Source organism: Poecilia mexicana, unplaced genomic scaffold (genome assembly GCF_051168715.1).
Source record: "Poecilia mexicana isolate PSO_F unplaced genomic scaffold, ASM5116871v1 scaffold_2, whole genome shotgun sequence".
NCBI classification, from domain to species: domain Eukaryota; kingdom Metazoa; phylum Chordata; class Actinopteri; order Cyprinodontiformes; family Poeciliidae; genus Poecilia; species Poecilia mexicana.
The window spans coordinates 7,946,408-7,970,343 of record NW_028263371.1 but is presented as its reverse complement, the minus strand read 5'-3'; the positions used below and the strand labels follow the sequence as shown (position 1 = coordinate 7,970,343).

Here is a 23,936-nt window from a genome sequence, read left to right as displayed (position 1 = left end):
AGCGTCATAAAGCCACTCGGGCTCCCTGGTGCTGCGGATGAACGTACACAGCCGAAACCTCCGGTGTTAACATTTCAGGCTTTTACTCCTTGACTCTTTAACGGAAAAGCGATTGTTAAACAAGTTTCGTTTCTGTGGTGGATAATGTAAAGTGACAGTAGCTCATGAATTATTCACTCAGCCTTCAGGTGAAGGCTGAGTGGCTTCAAAAGCCAAAACCTTTTGAATTTTATTTTATTTTTTTTAAATCAGGGCTTGTTTTTGTGTTGCAGGAAGCTTGGCCTCAAGAGTTTTTTTTAAATTTTCCTTTGTTGTACGGTTTTGTCGTTGAGTTTGTCCCGCTGTCTGACTTTTGTTATTATCAAAGTGAGTAATGCCAAGTGACAGCTCCTGATTGTAAGAGAAGGAATCCAGAACAGTTCAGAACCGCATCAAGCTGCTCTCAGGGAACATTTATATATATATATATATATATATATATATATACTTTTGAATTGACAAAGAATCAATGCTAGCACGTTAGCTCTCATCACATTACATACAACAGGGGAGACTGGGGCAAGTTGAGCCAATCCTTGTTGCTAGGAAACAGTAAAAAAAAAAAGAAAGAAAATGTGATCAAACAGTCAGTGAAGGCAGTATGTGATTTAGACTTTTATTTCTTAAAAAACCAATTTAAAAGTGAACTGTATTTAGACCCCAACAGGTATTTTTACATTTATTTTATATATCCATTATGCTATGTATGAGCTGCAACATGCGATCATAAACCAAAGGTAAAAGTGTAGCATTTTGGCTGCGGGCTCAGATAAAGTCAAACTGGAAGCTGTAAGTAGTTGAGCCATGAGACAAATCATTTTGTTATGTTTACACTCGTTCTGAAAATATATGCAGAATAAGTTAGAGACCAAATTGTAGAGATCTTAAATATGAAGTCTCCCCTTTGATAACTTGTTAAATAAAATTCAAGTCATGTAACCCCAATAAATAAACAAATAAATAAAATCGGTTAATCCTTTTTTCATCCGGACATTTTTAGAGGCCTGGTCTGGACACCGTGAACATTTCTGAGGGCGTCGCGGTTTCTAGCTATTAACAGCCGCTACTGTTAATTACTTGACTTCTGGTGGAAGTAGTTACACTTGATTTCATTTAAGGGTGTCAAATTAAAAGGAGGCGAATAAAAAAATGTGCCGTTATTTTTGCATTTTTGTTTAGAAATATCTAGAAAGCCTGTTTGTCTTTTTCTTCCGGATCGGAGTCGCAACAGGCCGATTAAACACAGCGATATTACAGGCTGTCGTGCAGGAAAATTTAATTTAACAATTATGAACGGTTTTAAAAAGCTGCATGATTTCATCAACAAATTGCCAAAAAAGAAGAGAATCTAGTTAAGTCACAAAAACTAACCATTAAATAAGCAAGAAATTCAAACCGAAGTCGTCTGGGATGGATGAAACACAGGTAGTTCACTTATTATTATTTTTTCTTATTATGCTTTATTGAAAAATGGGCATAGATATAAAAATAAAAACAACAAAAATAGAAAAATACAACCTCTTGGCTTACAAGCTGTGGAAAACAGGAAGTAATCTTCTAAACCATTACATAGGAATAAGTCAGAAGCTGCCAGGAGAAAAACATTTTCACATTGTCTTGGGCTCCGAAGTAAAACTCATTTTGATTAATTTAAAAGTACAACAGTAGAGAGCAAGAGTTGAGCTGAGTGTCAACTTAAAAGGCGTTAAAAACGTTAAAGGTGAAAGAAAGAGAAAAAACTGAGTTTAAAATGGATTTTTGTCGATGTGATTACATTTTCTTACAGGGACATTTTGCTGAAACTCATTATCACCGTGTTTGATTTCCGTAAATTCATAGTTTCAGTGCCGGCAACGCAGCATAATCTAGACTGAACATGAGAAAATGTCAGAGGTTACAAAATGTTATTTGTCCTTTACCAGTTTCAATGGTTGGAGTAGTTTGGTAATGAACAAATAATAATAATAATAATAATAATAATAATAATAATAATAATAATAATAATAATAATAGAAAACCTTATTGAAACACTTTGTTTTCTGAGCAAAGTGTTCTTATAATTTACTTTAACCACACAGGATTATTGGGTGTTCAGTTCTAGTCCATTTATGAGAGATTAATTACAAGATTATTGCACCATTTGCTCCAAACTGTTAAGAAAAACCACAGATAGCAACAGAACAAAACAAACCAGCACAAAATGAAACACAAGAGCATAAAGAAAATGATCACAACCACCTGGTTCTGAATTAAGAGGTTGGAGTAAGACTGAGGAAAGGCTTTTGGGTGCTGGCAGATTGAAAGCACATGCCGGTCGCTCTGATCTAAGCTGAGCTTTGGTTCTGTCTCGGCTCATTGGCGGCTCAAACATCGACTGAAGTAAAACAATAAAAAAGAAAAAATAATAAAATTGTTCAGTTGGTTTGACTCGAGCTCGGGAGAAGCTTTGCGTTCAAAGGCAATTTCAAAAACCTCCTTTAAAGAAAAATATGTCAGCTGTTGCAGCTCTGACATGTTAGCATCTCAATTTGACTGGTAAAGAAACACCAAGAGAGACAAAAACGAAAAATAAAATTCATTTGACGTAAGCAGTCAAACAGTGATGGTGTTGTATTTCTTTGCATACAGGATTACATGCTCTTTATTTGTGGTAAAGAAGTTTAATACTGAAAAATTCACCTTCATTTAGTAGCTGATAAAAAAACAATTAGTAAGATTCTACATATAAAAAGAATAAAAATACACTAAAGGACACATCTGATAATAAAGTGGCTCAAATATATATATGTAAAAAGTGGATAAACAAAAACTTCCCTTTCGCCAACCTTAACATTCCCTATGTGACATTCATGACCTGACTAATTTTGACAATTTATTAGCTTTTGATTCCTAAAAAAAAAGGAATGGTGTTGGTATAAAACACTAAACTTGTTATCGTAGAGTGCCCACGCACTCCAAAACGTGCAAAAAGCCTTAAAAGAAAATAGATTTTCTTTTTATTGTACTGAAGCAACAACATCCCACAAACACAAATGCAACTGAAGTCTTTTTATCACTTTTATCCAACTTTTTTTCCCGTTTTTCCTGAAACGTCAGAGATTTTCATCTTGACGTTTCACCGAACGTGACCTGACAAGAGGTCAGATCAGCCACATTTCAAGGTCGGAAAGACTCGTGCCATTAATGTCAGGCAGCAAAATACAGCGACTTACTAAATTCTGCCTAATTGTTCAGTCAGAGCAATAGAAACAGTTGGATCTAGTTTATCCTGCCACCAATTAACCGTTTATTAAACTGCTGCAAATTATTCAGTGTGGGATTATGTTACAGCAACATGTAATTGATGCCTTTTAGGACTTTTTGCACATCTTCAGCAAAAGTGCCAATAAATGTGGATGGGACTCTCTTTCTCTGTGTGTGTATGTATGTACATATATATATATATATATATATATATATATATATATATATATATATATATATATATATATATATATATATATACACACACACACACACACACACACACAACTCTTTTCACTAAAAAAATCCCCTAAACCTAAGATCATAGAAGAATCCATGATTTTTGAGGTGGACGTGTTTTCTGTTGCTAAATTGTTTTAACAAAAATATGTTCTTTCCCTTGCATGGCTTCAACTTCGTCTGGCAAAAGTCCCGTTGTCAGTAAATGCTTAAGACTTTATCTTATCTCCCAGTTGTTAGTAGATGTTCCCTCTTACATAAAAAAAAAGAAAAAAAAAGTGATACACAGTCGTATAAATGGCTCTGGCTCCCCTTTGTGAACATACAGCAGCACCATGAGGCTGGTGTCAGCACAGTGGAGGATTCCTCTAAACGAAGCGAGGCTCCATCAAACATGGACGCCCGGCTCGCCTCTGGCCATCAGCGGCCGCTAGAGTTCAGCGGTCGTGTCTGGAAAACCCGCGTTCTGTCGTCGAAGGAGGAGGAGAAGATGGAGGCCAGAGGGGAAATTTATAGGACATGGTGATGGAGAACATGCAGGTGATTTTCGTGACAGAAGAAGAAGAAGTGTGGGAGGAGATGGAAACCTGGGAATCTTTGTTGAGAACGTGGTGTATTTTAGTAGAAAGGGAGACACGTTTGCCTCGCATGAGTTCCCTTTGGCGCTCGCAAATTAAGCACTTCTTCATTTCACCAAAGCGCAACTGATGCGTCGGTGCGTGAGCGTCCTCTTGGAGACGTTATTAGTGTTCAAGAGGTTATGAAGTCACAAAGCTTTTGTGAGTTGGAAAGCTTGAGGTTTCTCTTTACAGAGGTGTAAAAAAAATAAAAATAAAAACCCTGACTATTAACAGTCACAGAAGCAGAGTTAGTTCAATTCATCCTCGTTCAGAGACTAAAAAAAACAACAACAAAAAAACACACTTTCTGTTTGCATCCTGCTGTTTCAAAGTTTCATCACTGCATGTGGAGCTTGTGTGGATTTCAGAAGACGACTCCTCACCCAGTCGGGTTGGGGGGCCAGGGGGAGAGACGGCGGTGCGGTCAGTGCAGGTTTGGAGGTGAAGTGCTGCTTCTGCAAGCGGTCCACAGAGGTGGACAGGTAGGTAGCGTACAGCGTGTTTGCATACATCCAAAGCAGTGTCAGGGAGGTACGGAGGTTTGACCTGGGGGGGTTCAGACTCGGAGGCGGTGCGCTCCATGCCCCTTTCTCTGCAGCTTAGACTTTCTTGGTGTTGCGTCTCTTGGACTTTTTCACCCTGGGGAGATAAGCAGAGGTATGAAAAGGTTAGGGTTTGGTTTTTGTGGTGTTATTGCAGCGTGGAGACAATCTGCTTTTAATTCAGCAGGACGTAATAGCAGGAAAACATTCTCCCATTCAGACAGCCAGGATGGGAGAATGCTGCTTATTTAGGAAAACTTGAACCAGTAATGGAAGTAGCAGAAGCTACATACAGCTTCTGGTTACCGTAGAAACCAATGTCTCTTCAGAATGACATTGACATTCTGAAGTCAAATTTAACAAGTGACATTTTTGATTCGCTACATCTGAAGGAAGAAACTAACCTCTGGGAACAAGAACTGCTATTTATTAGAAGTTCACACACTGTAAAAACACAAAACCTCACCGTGTATTTCTGATCCAGTTTCTAGAGCAAATATCTTAGTACACTTGAAATAAGACAAAACTAACTTACGAGTAACTTTTCAGCAATATACCAGAGCTTGTTTTGCGTCAATAAATGTCAAATATTGATTTTAAAAAGTACTAGTTCCACTAGCAGAATATTTTACTGAGAAAAAGACATTATTCCAATGTTATAATTACTTTCTTTATATATATAGGTACCCTTTATCAATTATAAGAAATTATTGCCTTAAAAAAGGATCCTATATCTTGATAAACAGCTTCTTGTGACTGAGTTTTGTCTCATTTCAGGTGTACTAACATATTCGCACTTACCAAAAATACTTGGTAAGGTTTTGTGATTTTGCAGTGTAGGAGTTGTAAATATGCTTTTTTTTTCTCAATTAATAGTTTAAATTTAAATACTGATCTATGATCTATAAGAATTTCAAGTTATAATATATTTTGAAGCTTTCATATTTGCCTTTGTTTGCTGGTTGGGAATTGCTTTGGAAAGTGTTTATAATGTTTCAGAAAACAGAAATTTGACCAAAAAAAAAAAAAAATCAAGATTTGTGTTTTTTTTCCCGACATTTCAAAGATGCATTTCATACGCCTCTGATAACATGCAGTTAGCAAAGACGTAAATGTGGAAATGTGCAGGACGAAGGTAAATACTGAACATCTGCTCTCAAGTTTACATCTTATGCGAAGTTTGGATTAAATGTTTAGCAGGTTTGCAGAAACAAAGGCGCGCGAATCGCAGGGGAAGATTTAAGTCTGTTCATAAATTAGTGGAAATTATTTCTCCTATAGCCCGTCTGCTGCTCATAAACAGTTTCAGAGTAATTGTAAGCGGGAATGTGAAAAGTTTATTTCTTTCACCTAAACCCGTGTGAGCAGAGCCGCATATTTCTTGTTTTGTGAGGGATCATTCGTCAACGGCAAAGGTTTTTTTTTTTTGTTCTTACTTGTTGATGGCGTTCTTCAGGTATCCTTGCAACCACTTGGTCTCAGGGTTGATGCAAACCTCCCTGTTGTTCTTCAGCTTAGCACTATGGAAGAAAAAGAAAAAAAACCCATAAATTACATACCATTTGTCTGTGATTATCGTCTGTGATTATTACCATTCGACATGCAGATGGACATTTACTTCTCCAGTTTCTCTGCTAACACGTGTGTTTACACAAAGAGATAGAGAGGAAGGTTCTGAGTCTCATCCAAGCAGCGTCTTATAAATCAGCTTCAAGGACATCATGGAGGCAAATTTATGCTGCAGGACAATTTTTTTTTTCCATCCCCTGCATCTTGGTGACGATGCGCAGCAGAGAGGTAGTGTCTACAAATGATTATTTTAATCAAAGTTTTACAACAAAAAAAAAAAAGAAAAAGAAAATCGTTGCAGGTTTATTAATTCAAGACGCTCGCTTTATGTTTTCTGCTGGGTGTGTTACGAAAACCTTCGGTGAGACCTTGTTGAAGTGAAGCAGATACGATGAGTAACGGCAACCACTAATGATGTGCAAAGAGTCTTAAAATGAATTTATCTTGGCGATGGATTCCATTAAACATATTTGTTCTCAAATGTTTAGTTTGAATAAACTAAAGAAAACTAAAGAATCCATCATTTTTTGTTTTTAAAACCCTCGTACCGCCAGCAACCCGAATTAAATGCAACAGAAACATTTTATTACTGATTATTTCTGCTGTTTCAAAGTTGCTCTGATAGTCTGGAAACTTTCCCGGTGTGTTAAGACCAATTTCTTTTGGTCATTTTTGTTGAGGCGAAATTATTTTAGGGTCTTCATAAATCTGGAAATTGCTGCAGAAATATGCTTCTTTGTTCATGTAAGAAGCATAAACATGCCCATATCTACTTTAAAACACCTGCAACCGTGACAAAGAAAGCCTTAATGAATGATAAAGTGACGTTCACTTTATTATCTTAAATTGCTTGTCAGTTGATTGATCATTTTTCAAACCTCCCCTGTCAGAAAGGGATTACTGGTTGTTCTAATATGTTGAAGGGGAAATACTAAATCAAACCTTATCAGTGTTTCATTCAAAGAACAAGGAAGCAGAACTTTCCTTATCAGCTGATTAAAAGCTAATCTATCCACGGTTCAAGTTTTGCTGAATAAATCGAAGGGATTTTAATACTAAATTGCACGTGTAGTGCCATAAATATGTCCCGCGTGGTTTTGCTCCAGAACCCCTCGTCTGTAAAGAATCTCAGCATGTCCTGTTTAAACGAGACGGATTATGTTATTACTGCAGGTTTCTGTATGTTTGGGAAAAATCGCAGCTTTCTGTTTCCACTCACATCAGCGATGACACTGAACTCTCTCTGTAAAAAATGTCTCTGCAAAGCACATTAAACGTCCTCACAGATCTGGCATCTCTGGATTGCCTCGATTTCATTTAAAACTTTCTTCTGTTTTGGTTTGATGTGAATTTCTTACATGAAATATTCACTTCTTACTTGTAGACATTGTGATAATTTTGCCGGCTTGAATTCAGATTATTTTATTTAATAGGGGAAATATGGCTCAAGCATACGTGCTCTTGAAATGTAATTAAAATGACATAACTGGCTCAGTTCTGATCTTTAACGACTAAAATGTTTATAGTGAAACAGACACTGTAACTCAAACTGTTGACTCATTTATTTATAATTTGGCATTAATAAACAATTCCTCCAGACATCAAAATGCTTGTCACACTTTTCTGTCTCGCATTTCTGTGATGTGTTCAGGTTCTTTAGGAAAAAACAAAACAAAACGAAAGTCTTCTTGTAATGTTAGATCTCAGTTTGCCTCCAAAGGCCCTACTGGGATTTATAGTGGGAATCATTGCTGGCCAGGTTTAAAACGTTCCATCTCTTCCTCTTTAATCACATTTCCATGCTCTTTTGTCTGCTTCTTCCACCGCCGGCGGTCTGCGGAACGATTTAACTCTGAACCCGAGTTTACAAAAATACACAGAGATGCTTTTGTATTATCCGTTTAATCCCTTACTTCCTCCAGTAACGGAAGCATCAAAGCCGACCAGCAGTCAAACACAATCGGACCTCCGCCATGTTTCACTGTAAGCGAGTCGTTCCTTTTTGTCACCTTCACACAAACAGATCCTCTGGTTGTTGTTTTTATTTAGTTTCCTCATCCCATCAAATCTGATGTCGTAGAGAAGCTTTTTTTAATACAGGTTTTCACTTCCAGTACTTCCAGTTTCCTCATGATGTTATTATTACTGCGTAAAAAATATGTTAATGAATTTTCGCTCTAAAAATCGTTCATTTAGCTGCGTAGGAGGCATCTCTCCTGTAGCCATTAAAGTTAATTTATGCAGATGACAACAGGAAACTGTTTCGCAACACGATCGATGTGTAAAAGCTGTAGGAGCAAAATATCACGCTGCAGTCTTATTTCAGGAGCTTTACAGTTTTTCTTTTAAATCATTTTTCTCACCATCCTGCTCCAAACCTGGAGGTAAAATAAACGTGCGCCCTCATCCGCCCTTGAATTTCACAATTCAAGTTGTTTTAAACATTTAAATTTTTGTCTGCTGATTCACAAGAATTTACACACGCAGCCTTCCTTGAGTGTCACTTTCTCTTATCTTTCCCATTTTGAAGAGGAATAATCAAGGGCAACAAAGGGTTTAGGGGGAGTTAGTAACTTGAGGTTTCTTTCTTTCTTATGCAATTTTATTCCTTGAATATTTTTACAGCAAAAAGCTCTAATATACAATAAACCAATGTAGAGACACTTTACAGTTTTGTAGTTCCTTAAACTACGTTTATTCATCCTGATTTCTTGGTGTTCCTGGTCTGTCGGTGAAAAGCCGGTGGAGGGATTAGCTTTCTTGTCCGGTTGAGTTTCAGATCTGACTGGACAGTGAGGGTTTGGGGGGTCAGGCTGTAAGGTTTCACCTCCTCTTAAAACATGTGGCTGATATCACACCCCGGTGCCGAAAGGTCGCGTTTGCGAGCTAACAGCTCGGAGGTGCAGCACCTCTCTGCCCCGCTCTCCTCCTCCCTCTGTCTCTCTGTCACACAACTGTAAATTCAACACATTCCTCAGACTGTGACCCTCTTCCCCGCTCTTCCCTATCCCTTCCACCCATTGAGATGCTCCCACACACATTAGCAGGAGGAACGCATTGCCCCTTCGCCTGCAGTGTCCTCCAGGAGCGTCGGTCGTACGAGCATCAACATCAAATCCCTCAAACCAACACGTGAAGCCGGGAGGCCGAGCGGCCCAGAAACCGGATCTCTGTTTGCTTTTCCTCAGGGGATGTCTCCTCTTCTCCCCCTTCCCTTTCTGTTACATTTCATTGGGGCTTTCCAGATCGTCCATTCAGAAGCTCTCTATGGTTTGATGCGTCTCCCTTCGTCCAGTGAGGAAGACGCTCTGAGAGGCTGAACCCTAATTGATTTGGCTGGAATTTGTGGGCCGGAGCTCCAGCAGCAGCAGCAGGTAGTAATTACTTCACAGCAAGTTAATATCAACAGCATGCTGAGGTCCGCGAGGATGATGGCACATGGGGGGACGCATGGGGGAGGACTTTCTGTTTTTTTGGAGGTGTAGTGTTTCCAGCTTTCTTACATCTGCTCCAGGAGAGACACCCTGGACGGTGGGTTTGAGACGCTTCTGGCCTGGCCAGAGAGCCGTTTGTCCTCTGTGACATTTTTTTTGCCATTTGGTGACCCCCTTGTTTTTTTTTTTTTTTTACCCCTCTTCCCTCTTTTTTTGGCAGAAGCCCTGAAGCTTTTCAGCCTTTTGGCTGCGAGGCGTCTGCTGTCCACTCTTCCCTAGCCAGGAAGTGATGAGATTTTCTAGTTAATACGTTCCAGACCAGTGACATTACATCAATCATCGTCGCTGAGGCAGTTTGAGGCGGGAAATAAATAACAAAAAAGAGAGGATCAGGGACACAAGGGGTCAGCAGTAATACAAAGGTAATCTCTTTGACCCTTAATGATTGCTTCCTTTACAAACATAAATGGTCCCCTCGAGCTCGGCCCGCCGCGGCTTTCCTCTCTCTGAGTGGATTGTGTTGTTTTAATCTCTCTTCATACAGGAAGTGAGTCAAAGGATATCAACACCAGGCCTCACATTTACCCCACACGTCAACACACGTCGGTCAAAAATAGTGGAAATGCACAAAAACCGCTTCGTAAATCCTTTTCCCTACACTGCTGGGTTTATACTGTTGTGACTTTAGCATTGGATTAAAAATTAAAGCCCATGTTTGCTGGGGTGGACAGGAGGAGCAGCCTCATCTTTTTCCGAAACTTAAACTGACCCAAGGTTCACTGAGCAGCCGCAGGAAATGGTAAGATCACAAAGTGATGCTGTGTAATAATGTTATGTTGGTGTTTGTAGAGATGAGATTTGAACTTGTTTGTTCGCCTGAGCTAGCATGAGCGTTTTGACCAGCTAGCACAGAGTGCTGCTAGCTTTGTTCAGCATTCACACTTTATTCAGAAAAATAACTAGTGCTGTTAATAATAATATTAATATAAATGGATTGTTTTACAGAATTGCACTACGGAACAAGTTTGCACATTTAAGCTAACATGAGTTGTTTACTTGCTAAGTAGTTAGGGCTAAGCTAATTATAGCTATGTCACATCTTGACTAAACATGTGGTCATAAAATTTGGGTGAGAAGTTATACTTATTTCCATCTTAAATTTTCTTACAATGCCTTGCGTAGCCTGCAGGAGGCTGATTGCACAGAAATTAAATATGACTGACGATAACATATATTGTTGCACAAGTTGGTCGTTAACGTTGCTTTCATGGAAAACTTGAATTGACTTTCTTGAACTTTAGTGAATATTGTTGTTTTAAATAATATTTGAAACGTAAGAAATCATGCAAATCCATGAAACTCTTACTCAAGCTAGATGCATATTTTACACCTTTCTTGAGAACTTAGCATAAAACTAAAGCATCAAAATCCTCTAGAAGGATTTATTACTTAAATGCATAAGCTGCTTTTAACTGTTCTTCACAGAAAAACATTACAATTTAGCTCCATCCAAAATGCACTCTGGGATTTGACTATACTTTCCCCAGATTACCTGATGCTTAAGTCATTAATACATAGAAATCTGTACAAATTAGTGAGAAGATCAGACAATCAGAAAGTGGGAAAGTCATTTCTCAGAGATAAGCATTCTGTTAATCTTAAAGAGTCATTTACTTACATGACTTGGAAGGGGCAGTTGGGGGTGTGGAGAAACTTGAGCTCCTTGATGGAGCGTTGAGAGACGGTGTTGAGCGTGGTGCGACACCAGCAGCGCTCCACCAGACTGATGGGCTTGGCTGCAAGCAGACAACACAAACCAAAAACTCATCACAAAGCTGCAAGCAGGCAGCAATAAAGTCAATAAGCAAATCAGCTGCAGGCGCCAAAATTAAACTGAAATAAAATCATTTACGTTTCAAATTCGAGCATTAATGCGCCTCTTTCTTCAGTGAGCATGTTTAATCTACTGTAACAAATTTTCACAAAGCATGGAGGATTTATGAGTTTAGCTGCTATTTTTTTTTCCAGGACATGTTAATTAAAAAGAGATTAGCCCTTTATGGCCACTTCTTTTCTTTCTTTCACACAACCGCAGGTGCAGAATTTTAGCCTTTCATTGCAGCGGCATTTAGCCCGGCCACTCTAAAGGGAAAAGAGTCCTCGACCTTTTCCAAAATTCCTCCCTCGGCGGTTTTTTTGGTTTTTGTTTTTTTCTCATAAAAAGTCCTCTGGAGCTGAAACGGCATCAGCAGGCTGTGTGGAAACCAGCTCAAGCGCATTCTTAAAATTATTACAAATCAGCGCTGTGGATACCTGCTGAGCACCGAGGAAAACAGACATGCAACTGTTACTGCATGTAGTTGCTCATTTGGCTATTTTTTTGTAATTTAAACAGCTTAAAAATGTCTTTGAGAATACAAAAAATATAACACTTAGCCCTTTTACAGCAGATAATTTCACATTTTAAACATTTGCTGTGGGATTCAACTCGTGTGTATATGTATATATATATATATATATATATACATATATATATATAATCCTAAACACCAAATGTCTTTCCACAAATGGCTAAATCCTCAGTAATTTCAGCCTAATGATTCACACCCGTTCAGACTTCTTTCTCATGCAAACTAAGGGATTATTATGCAGCTTTCAGCACCGGGGCCACAAGCAAAGGGCCCGCTGCTTTCCCCACTTCACTCTTTATCCCTAATTAGAAACTAATTATAAGAAAGCAAAGAGTAAAAGACAAATATACGCTCATACATAGACCTGAGGCTTTAATATGCTGGAGGGTGCTCTCGTTGGGGCTGAAACGACAAGCTGTAGCACAAAGCAGCAGCAGCAGCGGCGAGCGACTCGGCAGCCCAGAGGTTAACTCGTAGGAGATTAATGGGGGCTCAGCGCGAAGGCAGCGCTCAAGATTTAAGATTCTAGACTTTACTGTGGAAGTGAAGGCAGGAAATCAGATTTGAAATAATGTTTCAACCAAAAATATTGGACATATTCATTGTTTTTCTGTATTCCAGTTAGAAGGACTTTGAATTTATAGTAATAATGTCATTTATCTTCTTCCATGTTCTTATATTTTATATGTTTTGCACTTTTAAGCCCCTAATTTTGTCTTATGATTTAAAAAAATGATCTCACAGCACTTTGTGATTCTATCTTTAAATATAAATAAATGATTTCTTCATTAATTCATTCAATTTATAAAACAAAATTCTATAAACTAAAGCGTTAATATCATAGATATGAAATAATCCTGGTTGTGTTGACTTTATATAACTTGGTGCTACATAAACAAATAAAGTGAGTTTTCACTACAAGCTCCATCAGACCATTTTATGTACACATCACCTTTAGTTTGAGGTAAAACTTTATGAACTAATGGACTAATTTGCCTCAGTGCTAGAGAAAACAGTTTGTGAAAAAGCATGATTATAAAACAAAGTGGTCAAAACTGATCTACTAAAGAATGAAAACAGGTAGAAAAACTAATATTTAAAGCACCTTCCATCATCATTTACCACTGCAACGCGATGCAAACTTGTAGAAAAATTACAACAGAGTTCTTTTAGAATAACAGTCTGCCATCTAAAAACTCAAATTTCTTGAAATTTATCACAGGGCTGCAGTAATATTCTGATCCAAAAGCCATGTCTCGTGTTTGCAATGAGTGAAACGTAATGAAACAAACGTGCAAAATCTGGAAAACATGTCAAATTAATGTAAGTACCCAGATGGTACAAGCTCCACATTAAAATGGAAACTCGTTTTTCTCATGCAGATTGAAATAAATTAAATCCATATGTTCACCAAATCAACATACTGGATAAGCTTTCTTTATAAAAAAAAATGTCTAAAGAATCACCAAACCAGCAAAGTGACCTGAAACCTCCCCAGAGTTGCCAGTCCAGACTCACCATTTGCAGTGGGAACCTGCATGACCACGGCCAGCAGAGTCACTAGCGCCAGCAGCTTGACGTCCATGGCTTCAGGAATGGCTTCAGGAATGACTTGCGCTCTCTTCCTCCTTTACAATCCAGCGCACGACTGTGTCCTCCAGCTCCACTGCGGCTGCAGTTAAAGCTTTAGTGGGAGGGAGCAGAAACGGAGAGGGGGGAGTCCCACTTTCTCAGGAGGGCGAGGCGTGGGTCCCGGGAGAGGAGGTGAGAGCAGGGGAGGAGAAGAAGAGGAGACTTCCCTGATTGCAAGCGTGTTGGCTGGGAGTCAGTGGACAGCTCTAGGGGTGGCGTTCTCTCTTTTCATGTAATGTTTCTTTTCCAGATTTCATCTTTTTGTATCTTTATTTGATCTCTTCCATCATCTGGCGGGTTTTCCTCTCCACCACACACCAAAACCAGTACACCGGCAGTTTGCCCACCAGTCAGTACCAGCCCCACTGTGAGTGGCAGAGCTCCCTATGGCTGGGCTAGTAATGCTGCACGCTTCAGCTGAGTGTTGTGTTATTGTTTGCTAGGACACAGACCGCTCTCCCCCCCCACTTTTCCTCTCTTCGTCTCGCTGACTCCTCGTCCTCTGGCCAGGTTCCTGTCCTCTGGCCCGATTCCTGTCCTCGACGCCTGGTTCATGTCCTTAATAGGCTCCACGGGACTTTCATTGTCTGCTCCGTGATTAAACTATTACGAATCTGTTTAGACCTCACATCTGGACCACAATTAGGAGGAAGGAAAAGTTGTGCTGAAAGAAAAAAAAAAAAAAAAAAGAGAAGCTGCAGATCTTAAAATTGACTTCTGTGATTCTCCATTTCTTGTGTGCAAAGCAAGCCAAAGAAAAATCAAGAAGAAGGTGAAGTTTGGAAGTTTCTGCAATCAGGGCCCGGATGGTGTGGAGTCATATTTCATCAGATCTAAATGCATAGTTACGTTTGAACTAAAAAGAGAAGAAAATCGATTGTTTCTTTCAGTACACAACTGTTTCTAATGTAAAAGCTTTGCTGTCTGCTGCAGTTTGTTTCCTTTTGTTTGTGTCCATCTCAAGGACTTTGTAACTATGACAACCTGTGTTTAAAATCACTTTCTTTAATCTTTTTTTAATACTTTACTGTGGTTCCGTTTTGGTGTTTTGCTTTGACGAGAGGTTGTAATAATTTTTTTTATTTTTAAGTTTTGACTTAACTGTCTCGGGTGTCTTACCAGAATCAATAGTGTCCAGTTAAATTATATGTGGTATTTACGTTCGTACTGTACAATTACAAAACGGAGGCCGACAGACAGCAGATTTGTTTACATTATTTTTTAAATCAGTTTTGGGACATTTTAATTTGATTCTCAATTGTAGTAAATGAGAATCACAACTCTCACATATGTGTTACGTAAAGTGTTATTTATTCATTTTAAAGAAGATAATAATATTCATTTGTTTCAGCTGAATATGATTCATTAAAGTGGAGTGGCCAGCATTTTCCAGGGGCCTCGTCCCCCCGCCAGCCACCTTTTAGGGATGCCACTGCTTAATGAGCATTAAAACGCAAACTTCTTTAAGTCTACATTTCTATATTAAAAATGTTTCAAATTTTGACCAAAAGATTTAACTTGACTTACTTTATTCACCACAAATGGTCAAAGTAGTACTCTCCTTTTTTTTTTCTTTTTTTTTGCCTAGAAGTGAGAGACGAGGTGACAACGACTGGGTGTTTTATAAGATCCATAGATCTCCATCTATATGGCTTTAAGCATTTTATTGAATGGAGTCTGTTCTCCTAAGCGAGCAGACATGGACAGGATGCTGCAGAATGAGGGCTGTAAACAAAGCTTGAAGGGACAGATGTGAGTCCTCACGTCTTCTGCAGCTCTCCAGGATCTGATGGAGAGCCTCCAGCTTCACATCTTGATGAGCTGAACTGAAACAGAGCTGTGTGGCTGGGAGACGCCGGCATGCGGGCGCATGTCTCTGATTGTACGCGGGACTCCAAACAAGCATGTAATTATGCACATTGTTGCCCCTTTTTTTTTTGTTTTGATGCATCGGATGCTGAAGTGGAACTGGACTTCCTGGCAGAACACAATCCTTGAATTTGGATCCCGCTGCACTCCGTCATGGATAATGAAACCTTACGCTGCGGAAAAAAACCCCTGCCCATCCATCCATAGAGCCTCTGCTGTGGTTTCCAGACCCCACAACGCAGCGGCGTGCTGAGAGAGCACTCACATGTCTCAGGCCTGCCGACGGCCGTAAAGCTGCTGCTGTTCACTGTCAGCCAGAGATGAAAGTGAGAGAAACTCATTGCACCTGAGAGGAATCCAGTGATTGCTTCTCTAAAGAAAAATATGCTTTTCTACAAATCAGTAGAGTGGCTACAGAAAATGCATTTCCCGGTTTTTCCAGCGGCAAAGGTCAAAGTCGAGTTTATTTGTAAAACACATTTCGGCGACAAGGCAGTTCAAAGTTCGGATAAAAGCAAAATACATCCACCATTTATGAAACAAGCAATAAACTTTACATTTTATCATCAAATACGCTGCTCAATTTTACACTTGCTACCAACTCTGTGAACAATAAAGATAAGTTTAAAGTAAAGTCAGGTTATAAAATAATGATGGTTTGAACAGAGCAGTGTTCAAACCTGTCAGTGCAAACCTACAACACCTGGTTTCTGCAGTTCAAAACATTTTAGATCATTACATTTAGCATGAAATTTAAAAGCAAGCTTGCCATTAATGATTTCTCTCAGGTAACTTGTAATTTGTAGCTCCATGGTTTTATCTTGGGCTGTCCTTTATAAGAGGATTTTCTCAGAGGGGAGAGATAAAAAAAGTTAGTTTGGGATTTTTAGCATAAGTTTGAGGCTGCATGAAATGCAAATTGTAGAGATACAAATATCTGTGGGACTGAGAGTGAAAAACAGTAAACTACAGAATTATCTGCATTAAAAGACTTAAAGCTGGGATGTAGGACAAAATAAAGTCAGAATACAATCAAATTTCGTTCAGAAATCTAACTAAGAATTACAGGCAAAACTCGACAATTCATGTTCAGAAATGCTCTCCGTCCGTTTTTGTTTCACCTCAACAACACAAATTTAGTCTTTCAAACTGAAAGATCACCAAAATGTTACAAAACTTCACATTTTATTTCAATAAACCCAGTAGTTTCTATTCATAAAAGATGGATAAAACTTCAAAGATTTTCATTTTCTGAGTCAAACATGAACGTCAAACATTTTCCAGCGCCAACACGCTGCGTCAGTTTCAAGCAATGGGAAAATGCTTGAAACTTTTATCCCGAGCAGTGGGACAGCACTGTTACGTTAGGTCAAAGGTCAGCGTGTTCGCGTCTCTGCTTTGGGTTATGGGGTTTGATCTTCCAGGTCTTTTTTCTGGACCGTTCCCGATAGACGAGCAAACGGCTTACCTGACAAGGGATATGATGGAAAACAGACGAGCGCCGGGTCCAAACATGCAGCGCCGCACAATTAGAAGAAGGCGAGCGGATACGTAAAGGCCAATAGGCAAGTTATTCCATTTCTCACATAGCAGATGTGACAGCTGCTTGTAAGATCTGAGGATGCGGCTGTTTGGGAAGTAATGGGGCCGTAAGTGAGAACACAGAAACATTTAACTGCCCCGCTCTCTCGGTTTGCTTTCTCTCGTTGTTCCTCGTAAATTAACGCGATAAAAGGCTTTTTTTTTTGTGGCTTATTTGTTTATTGTTTTGTGACGGAAACCAAAACCAAACTGGATTTTATCCTACCATGAAAGCTGAAGAGTTTCTTCTTTCAGTAGGTAGCGTGGCCGCATGTTAAACAAACCAACGCCACACAAACACGTCATTAACCTCTCCTAAAATCTTTACTTGCTAAAGTGAAACCAAATAAACCACAGAGTAATCTGTCCAGTCATCTCCTGCCTGACAGCAGAGCTCTGCTTCCTTTTGCAAGATCTTGTTCAGAAGATTGCTCAGGGTTTATTGTGCTGGTTCAGGCGTTTGAGTCTGGCGATAGGTTTTATGGTGGCTGACCAGATGAAAGGTTTTCCTTAGATAAACAGGAGTCTGTGATCACGGCCTGGGCTGAATGAGTGGTTCAAAGCGTAAACACACTTTAGCCAACACTGGGACAAATGTAAGCCTCGGTAATAGCTTCTGGATCATTGAAAGTGTTAAATAAAATCACTTTTATGTAAAAAAAAAAAAAAAAAAAAGATTTTCTGTGGAGAAAATTTCACCTGGAGCTTAATTAAAAAACAAAACACGTATATTTCCAAGAGGTACGCACTTCCTGCCTTTGTGTGTTTTGGTTTCATAAACATAAAATGGGGGTTTAAGATGTGCGATGGGGGTTGGAGGGGTAAGAGGTATTTTCGGGGGTCGCCTTTATCAGTTAACATGCTTGGTCTCAACATCTGGCTTCTCCGGTGGGACATCACACACACACACACACACACACACACACACACACACACACACACACACACACACCCCCACACACACACACGCACACCCCCACACACACACACACACATTGATTAAGCAGAATGACGTTTCTGTTAAATGATTAATTGTCCTTAACAGTCTGAAGTAATCTTGTGTTGATTTATTATGGATCTGTTCAGAAGGTTGTGCTCACATTTCTAAACAGTCTCTTCAGTGCCCACGACTGGGTAAGTACTCAGAAATAAAAGAGAGAGTGGTTGTGTAGCGTTATTCTGGTAGGAAACAAAGCCATTATGTTGCACTTTGTGGTTAAGCTTAGGTGGTGCAATGCTGCTACTGTCCGATTTCACTTTTTAGTTTTGTTTCTGTGCTGAATTTATTGCTCACTTCAGCTTTCAAACAATTGTTGTTTGAATTGTGCTCTTTGCTAAAAGTCCTGCATTTCTAGCTTTTGAACCCGTCTGTTGGTTAAGTTTATGGGCCAAGATGAAGATTAGGCATCGTCCATTTGCTGGTACTGTTGTTCATTTCATACCAACGTCTTACAAAGCTGTGGCTTTAAAGCAGCAAAAGATTTCTGTCGTGACATTCCTACTTTTCAACCTGTTTTAACAAGACGCCAGAGAAAAGTAAAACCAAAAGCAGCAGCAAGTATTATAAGCAAGCAAATTTTCAGAGTGGCATGGGACACATCCTGTAAACAGATGTAGAAGGATGAAGGTCATTTTGTCTGTTCAACAACTTTTCTTTGTCAATTCTGACATTCTGTAGTACTACAAGAGTTGTACTTGTCTATTGTATGGAAGTTGGGTTGTGACTCTGATAAATAACTACGTACCAACAGGAGGTCGCTCAAAGTTAATTTAGTGTCAGGAGTCAAAACGTGTCATACTTTGAGAATCCACTGCCCCAAACTGGGGTCTGGATATAACTTAATAGAATAGAAAATAACATAATTTCAATAATACATGTGACATGACAGTTGATCTTAATTGAGAAACATACAAAAGTTAAGAAAAAAATCTGTCGTGAGTTGGTTGTGAGGTAGACCCAGGTGGAAGCGAGAGAAATGATGACTTAACGATGAATAACACAATCCAGGCAGCACAGGTGAGCAACAGCAATGACTCTCACCCTGGTAGCAAATGGCATAAAGGCAAAGACGTGTGACACGATAAATGACAAGGACCCAGCAGAGAAACACAGACAGAGGTGGGATTAAATACACCAGGGAGTAATCAAGGGGAAACAAGAGACAGCTGGAGACAATCAAGGGGTAGACAATACTGAGACCTAAATGAACACACAGAAAAACCAAATCCTCACAAAAGCTAATATGTAATAAAGGTATGAAATGGTTTGATTAGGAACAAAAATGGCTGCCAAGCAGATTGACAAAGGTGTGACCAACTAAACGGGCTACACTTGAGACCCTGGATTGGTCCATTTGTATTAGTTTTCATTTAGTCCTTTCAGGCTGCAGCAGGGTACTAAACCCCAAAACCAACAAAGATTAAAGACTCGGCAAAACAAAATGCATTGTGGGCTCTTCACTGAATACAACTCTTGACAATTTTAATCCCTGTTTACATGTACAGCACATACAGTCAAAAAGCTACACAGACCCACAGGGACCGACGCTGAAGACATTTCCATTTGAATGTGCTGCTGCTTTTAGGGCAGCAACGCAATGAATGCGTTTGAAGTCTTCGGCTCTCCTTGCCTGTCGTCAATGGAGAATGGTCTCTCATCGACAAATCCAGTTTACTTTGGGCCCGTCAGAGGAGGGGAGAATCTGGCATGACACCAAATGCCACTCAATAGATGCTTCCACCAAACAAAGGCAAAAAGTGGCCGCCCCTCCTCTCCTGCCACTCTATCCTTGTCGCCCGCTTGACGGGCACATTGAAATCTGCCTGGTCTTTCATTAATTTGTCAAGGGCGCAGTTTGCACGTGATCCTGTTGCCATAGTTTCTGCCTCTGTATAGGGAAGGACATGTGTTTACTGTATATATTAGAGGATGCCAGAGAGAAAGAGGGCGGACTTGAGTGCCTGTGTCGACCGGTGCTACATTTAAGTGTGTTTTTAGGAGCTGGCAGTCATCGGCTCTTTTTCTCAGCGAAATGCAAAGAGCGGGGAGGCCGTGTAAAGGGATAGACGTCACAATGCGAACTCTAATTGGGTGGGATGCACCGTGAATACTCTGCAAGAATACGTGTGTGGTTGAGACATTTGAGCAAGGCAGTATGAATGTCTGTTGCCAGATATTAAGGTTGCAGGGTTTTTTTTTGTAAGATCAGGGAAACGTGAGTGATAAACTCAAAAAGAGACGTAAATGTGTCTGATATTTTTGTATTGTTAACTTTAAGTTTTACTAACAGCGTTTCTTTGGGGAAAACTGAGACAGGTGTTTGTGGTCTTTTTGGTAACCAATGGAGTTGACTTACAAACCATTATGGTGGCATTTATCAGGCCTAGTGAAATTAAACCCAGTTTTTAAAAAAAAACGTGATTAACCGCTGTTAGCTTACATTCAACGATGAGGGCGATTACTTTCCCCAATAGAACCAGATTGCATTTTATTAAAACTGATTATCTTAATAAATGAGTTGAGAATTGCATGTTGTATTTTCTTGTCTGTGGCTTGTAATTCATTTTAATTTCATCTGAAACATTTGGGAAAGAAAAAGAAAGTAAAGTTCAAAAGGTTCTGTATGTGCCGTTTCTTGTTGTAATGAAATAGGACAGATTAATCTGATAAAAATTACTCTGAACAATAATCTTCAGAGTATCGTAGATGTTATTCATGGAGTCACTTTGCCACATTTCTATACTGTAAATTATGAGTGTATGATAGAAAAATCACTGGAAGTCATCAGTCGCCAACCTTGTTACAAGATCTATGACATAGCTCCCAAAATAACAACTGTGTGGAATATTATATAGATGTAATCTGAATCTCCCTGTTTTCTTGACAAAATCGCTGCCACAGAAATGAAGAAAAGATATGCAGAAAAAAAAAAACATTTTGGTGCCATATCTTTGAAAGCCTCCCCTCCTCATGATATCCCACGGTGACACAGGTCACTTTAACATGGACAAGTTAAATTCCCTCTAGTTTCTGTCAAACCAGGGCTGATGGAGGCCATGGGGGCTTGGCAGAAAACAAGGAGAGCATCTGTAAACACCAAATCACACGGCCTGGAGTCAACATGCCTCTGTTGAATGTCAGAGAGCCGTGGTTTAAATTCAAGCTGAATTAGCCCACCGATGTTCCTCCAGCTGCGGCTTTTGACAGCAGCCGATCTAAACGGAGTTTGTTTTGAGTTCAAACGCGTCGCTCCGCTCGAGACAAACCGCCGAGCTAAAAACCTGCGCAGTCATGGATGCCGTCTTTGTGATGCAAATCCTCAATGGTCTCTGAAGGCTTAATGGGTTGAATGTCTGGCGCACGAGGAACAAATGTGTTGGCTCACACACACACACACACACACACACACACACACACACACACGCACAACTCAATTTAAACACCACACACAGACACTGAGCAGAGCAGAGCGGCTGTGAGGAGGCCAGATCTGAGCCGGGCCGCGGTGAGGTCTCTGAACTGGGACTGGGTGGAGGTCACGACCCCGGCAGATTGGACAACCAGTGTTGGTGTGAGACTTAAGCGCTTCTTTCAGCCGAGCTGGCCCTCACACTGCGGCAGGTGGGAGGCAGCCAGTGTTTCCCTTGTACAATTGTTAAAGCAACAACGGCTGACAGTGTTTATGCTTCTCCAACCCACCAGGACTGATGCACTGGTAAGTGTTTGGTCCACTTTGCATGAAAATGTTTGACGTTGTTACCATGGTACCTATAGAGTTGCTAGAATTAGTCTCTAAATAACCTCATCAACACAATATTGTTGACAACCAAACACTTATTTGAGATTAATATACTGCAGAGCCACTTTTTGTGCTACTAGTGCAGTAATAAACATGATGCATTAGCATTTTGTTTGTCACAAACGATGATATTTTTCTGTCCCAATCAATGGTCTGTGCTGTGAGACACAAGTAGCTTCACCCGAATCATACCGCATCATCGTCCCACAACTGAAGGAGCATCGTCTTCACAAGACTGTCATAGAAAAACAGAGAGTCTTCAGTCAGAGGCTTCTTTAAAACTGCTGTAACACAGACCTCTACAGAAGGCCATCACCATCCATAACAACTCTGAAAAACCTTGAATGATTTGAGTTACATTTAGTTTCCCTTTGGGATCAATAAAGTTCACTGACAACAGAAAGCAGATGTTCCAACACAAAAAACTCAGTTAATTTGCTATAAGTACTCAAATTAAGTTTATCCAATTACATATATTATGTTCTCATGTTAAACAAAGAAATTAAGACAAATTAGTTAAAAAATTAACTTATTTTTTTAAGTTGGAGTTCTATTATTATTAGTGAATTTTTGAATTGAATTGAATTGAATTGATCCGAATTGAATTGTGCAACACAAATTGGTTTTATGGGCCACAGTCACAACAGAAACATGCAAAATGGCGCATCAAACCAGTCTGTGCAGTGATTCTCAGAAGAAATTAAATATATGGAAGCAAAATACACAAACTTAAAAAATGGCCCAAGACTTTTGCACAGTCCAGAAGGTCTAAACCCACTGTATTCCTGTGGGTTAAAACACCCAGTGACCGTCTCTTCATGCCAAGCTGTTTGGCGTCTCAGATCCCCATTTGGTCAAATTGCTCCTCTTTTCTCCATCGACCTCTTCAGAGGGAGTTTTGTCACATTCCTTTGCCCTCTTCTAGTGTTACCAGTCATTTACTTCACCCATCTTTAGGTCACGACCAGCTTTTTGTTTTCAGAGCATTAGAGCCTGTTCCCACTGTCAGCGCCCGACTGGATCTACGAGAAGTCAGCAGTCGCTCCGTATCCAGGAGCGAACGTGTGAGTCCAACCCGACCGGCTCTTCAAACAGAAGCAAACATCTACAGATGGACCCAACACTCAAGGTCACACATGAAAGTATTTACTGGCATACCATCTCTTCAGCTGCTGCGTTTCCATGATTTAGTAGATGTTAATTTCTCAAACAGTATATTTCATTACATGAAATGTCATATTTTGGCAGCGGACTACGAACGCAGCACAGTGTCGAGTGTTGAAAACGAGCTTAGCAACCTCCAAGAATCAGTTATGTTAGACGCATCACGTATTTTTCACTTCTGGTTCTTGTCCATAAAAAAAAAAAAAAGGGACAATGAGCAATTAGGTAGAACCAAGCAAGATGTTGTGCTTTTTGGCAAAAGTCACGAAGGTTAGATTTCCCACTTATACGCTCATTTTTAGTTGCTTGGCTGGAGCATAAGACAGATTGCATTTTAATTATTGCTGCTTTTTTTTTAAGGGAACAAAAGGACATAATTAGAGGAAAGAAAACATTTTTGAAAGTAAAATTTATGCTTTTGTCTTCTGCGACCTTTTCTGTACCTTCACTTTGTACTTTCGTGATTATATCCAAAAAAAGAAGTGCTGCTTTTTCAGTGCATTGCAAACTTATCCATAACCCTAGGATTTCTCCAGGTTGATAGTTAAATGATGCTTTTTTTAAAAAGTTTTACAATTTACAAATAACACTCTGAAGATGTGGTTAAATGTAAAAAAAATAATAAAAAATAAAAATAAAGAAAGAAAGAAAAGCACAGATGACAAGAACCCTAAACATATAGCTGTAGCTGCAACAGATTTAGACAAAAGAATATTCAAGGCAAACTCCTTAGGAAGGAAAGTACACAGTAAGAGGCAAGACAAGATGTTGTAAAAACAAAACAAAGAAAAAG

At 39.5% G+C, this 23,936-nt stretch overlaps 1 protein-coding gene across 1 annotated transcript; it reads right to left on the bottom strand.

The window, feature by feature from the left end:
* Positions 1-1,473: 1,473 nt before the first annotated feature.
* On the bottom strand, positions 1,474-13,777 carry cxcl12b (chemokine (C-X-C motif) ligand 12b (stromal cell-derived factor 1)). Its single transcript, XM_015014054.2, has 4 exons — positions 13,617-13,777; positions 11,366-11,483; positions 6,121-6,204; positions 1,474-4,781 (listed from the first exon to the last, which is right to left on the bottom strand). The coding sequence occupies exons 1-4, from the start codon at positions 13,681-13,683 to the stop codon at positions 4,742-4,744; spliced, it is 309 nt and encodes a 102-aa protein (XP_014869540.1). The 5' UTR covers positions 13,684-13,777; the 3' UTR covers positions 1,474-4,741.
* Positions 13,778-23,936: the final 10,159 nt, after the last annotated feature.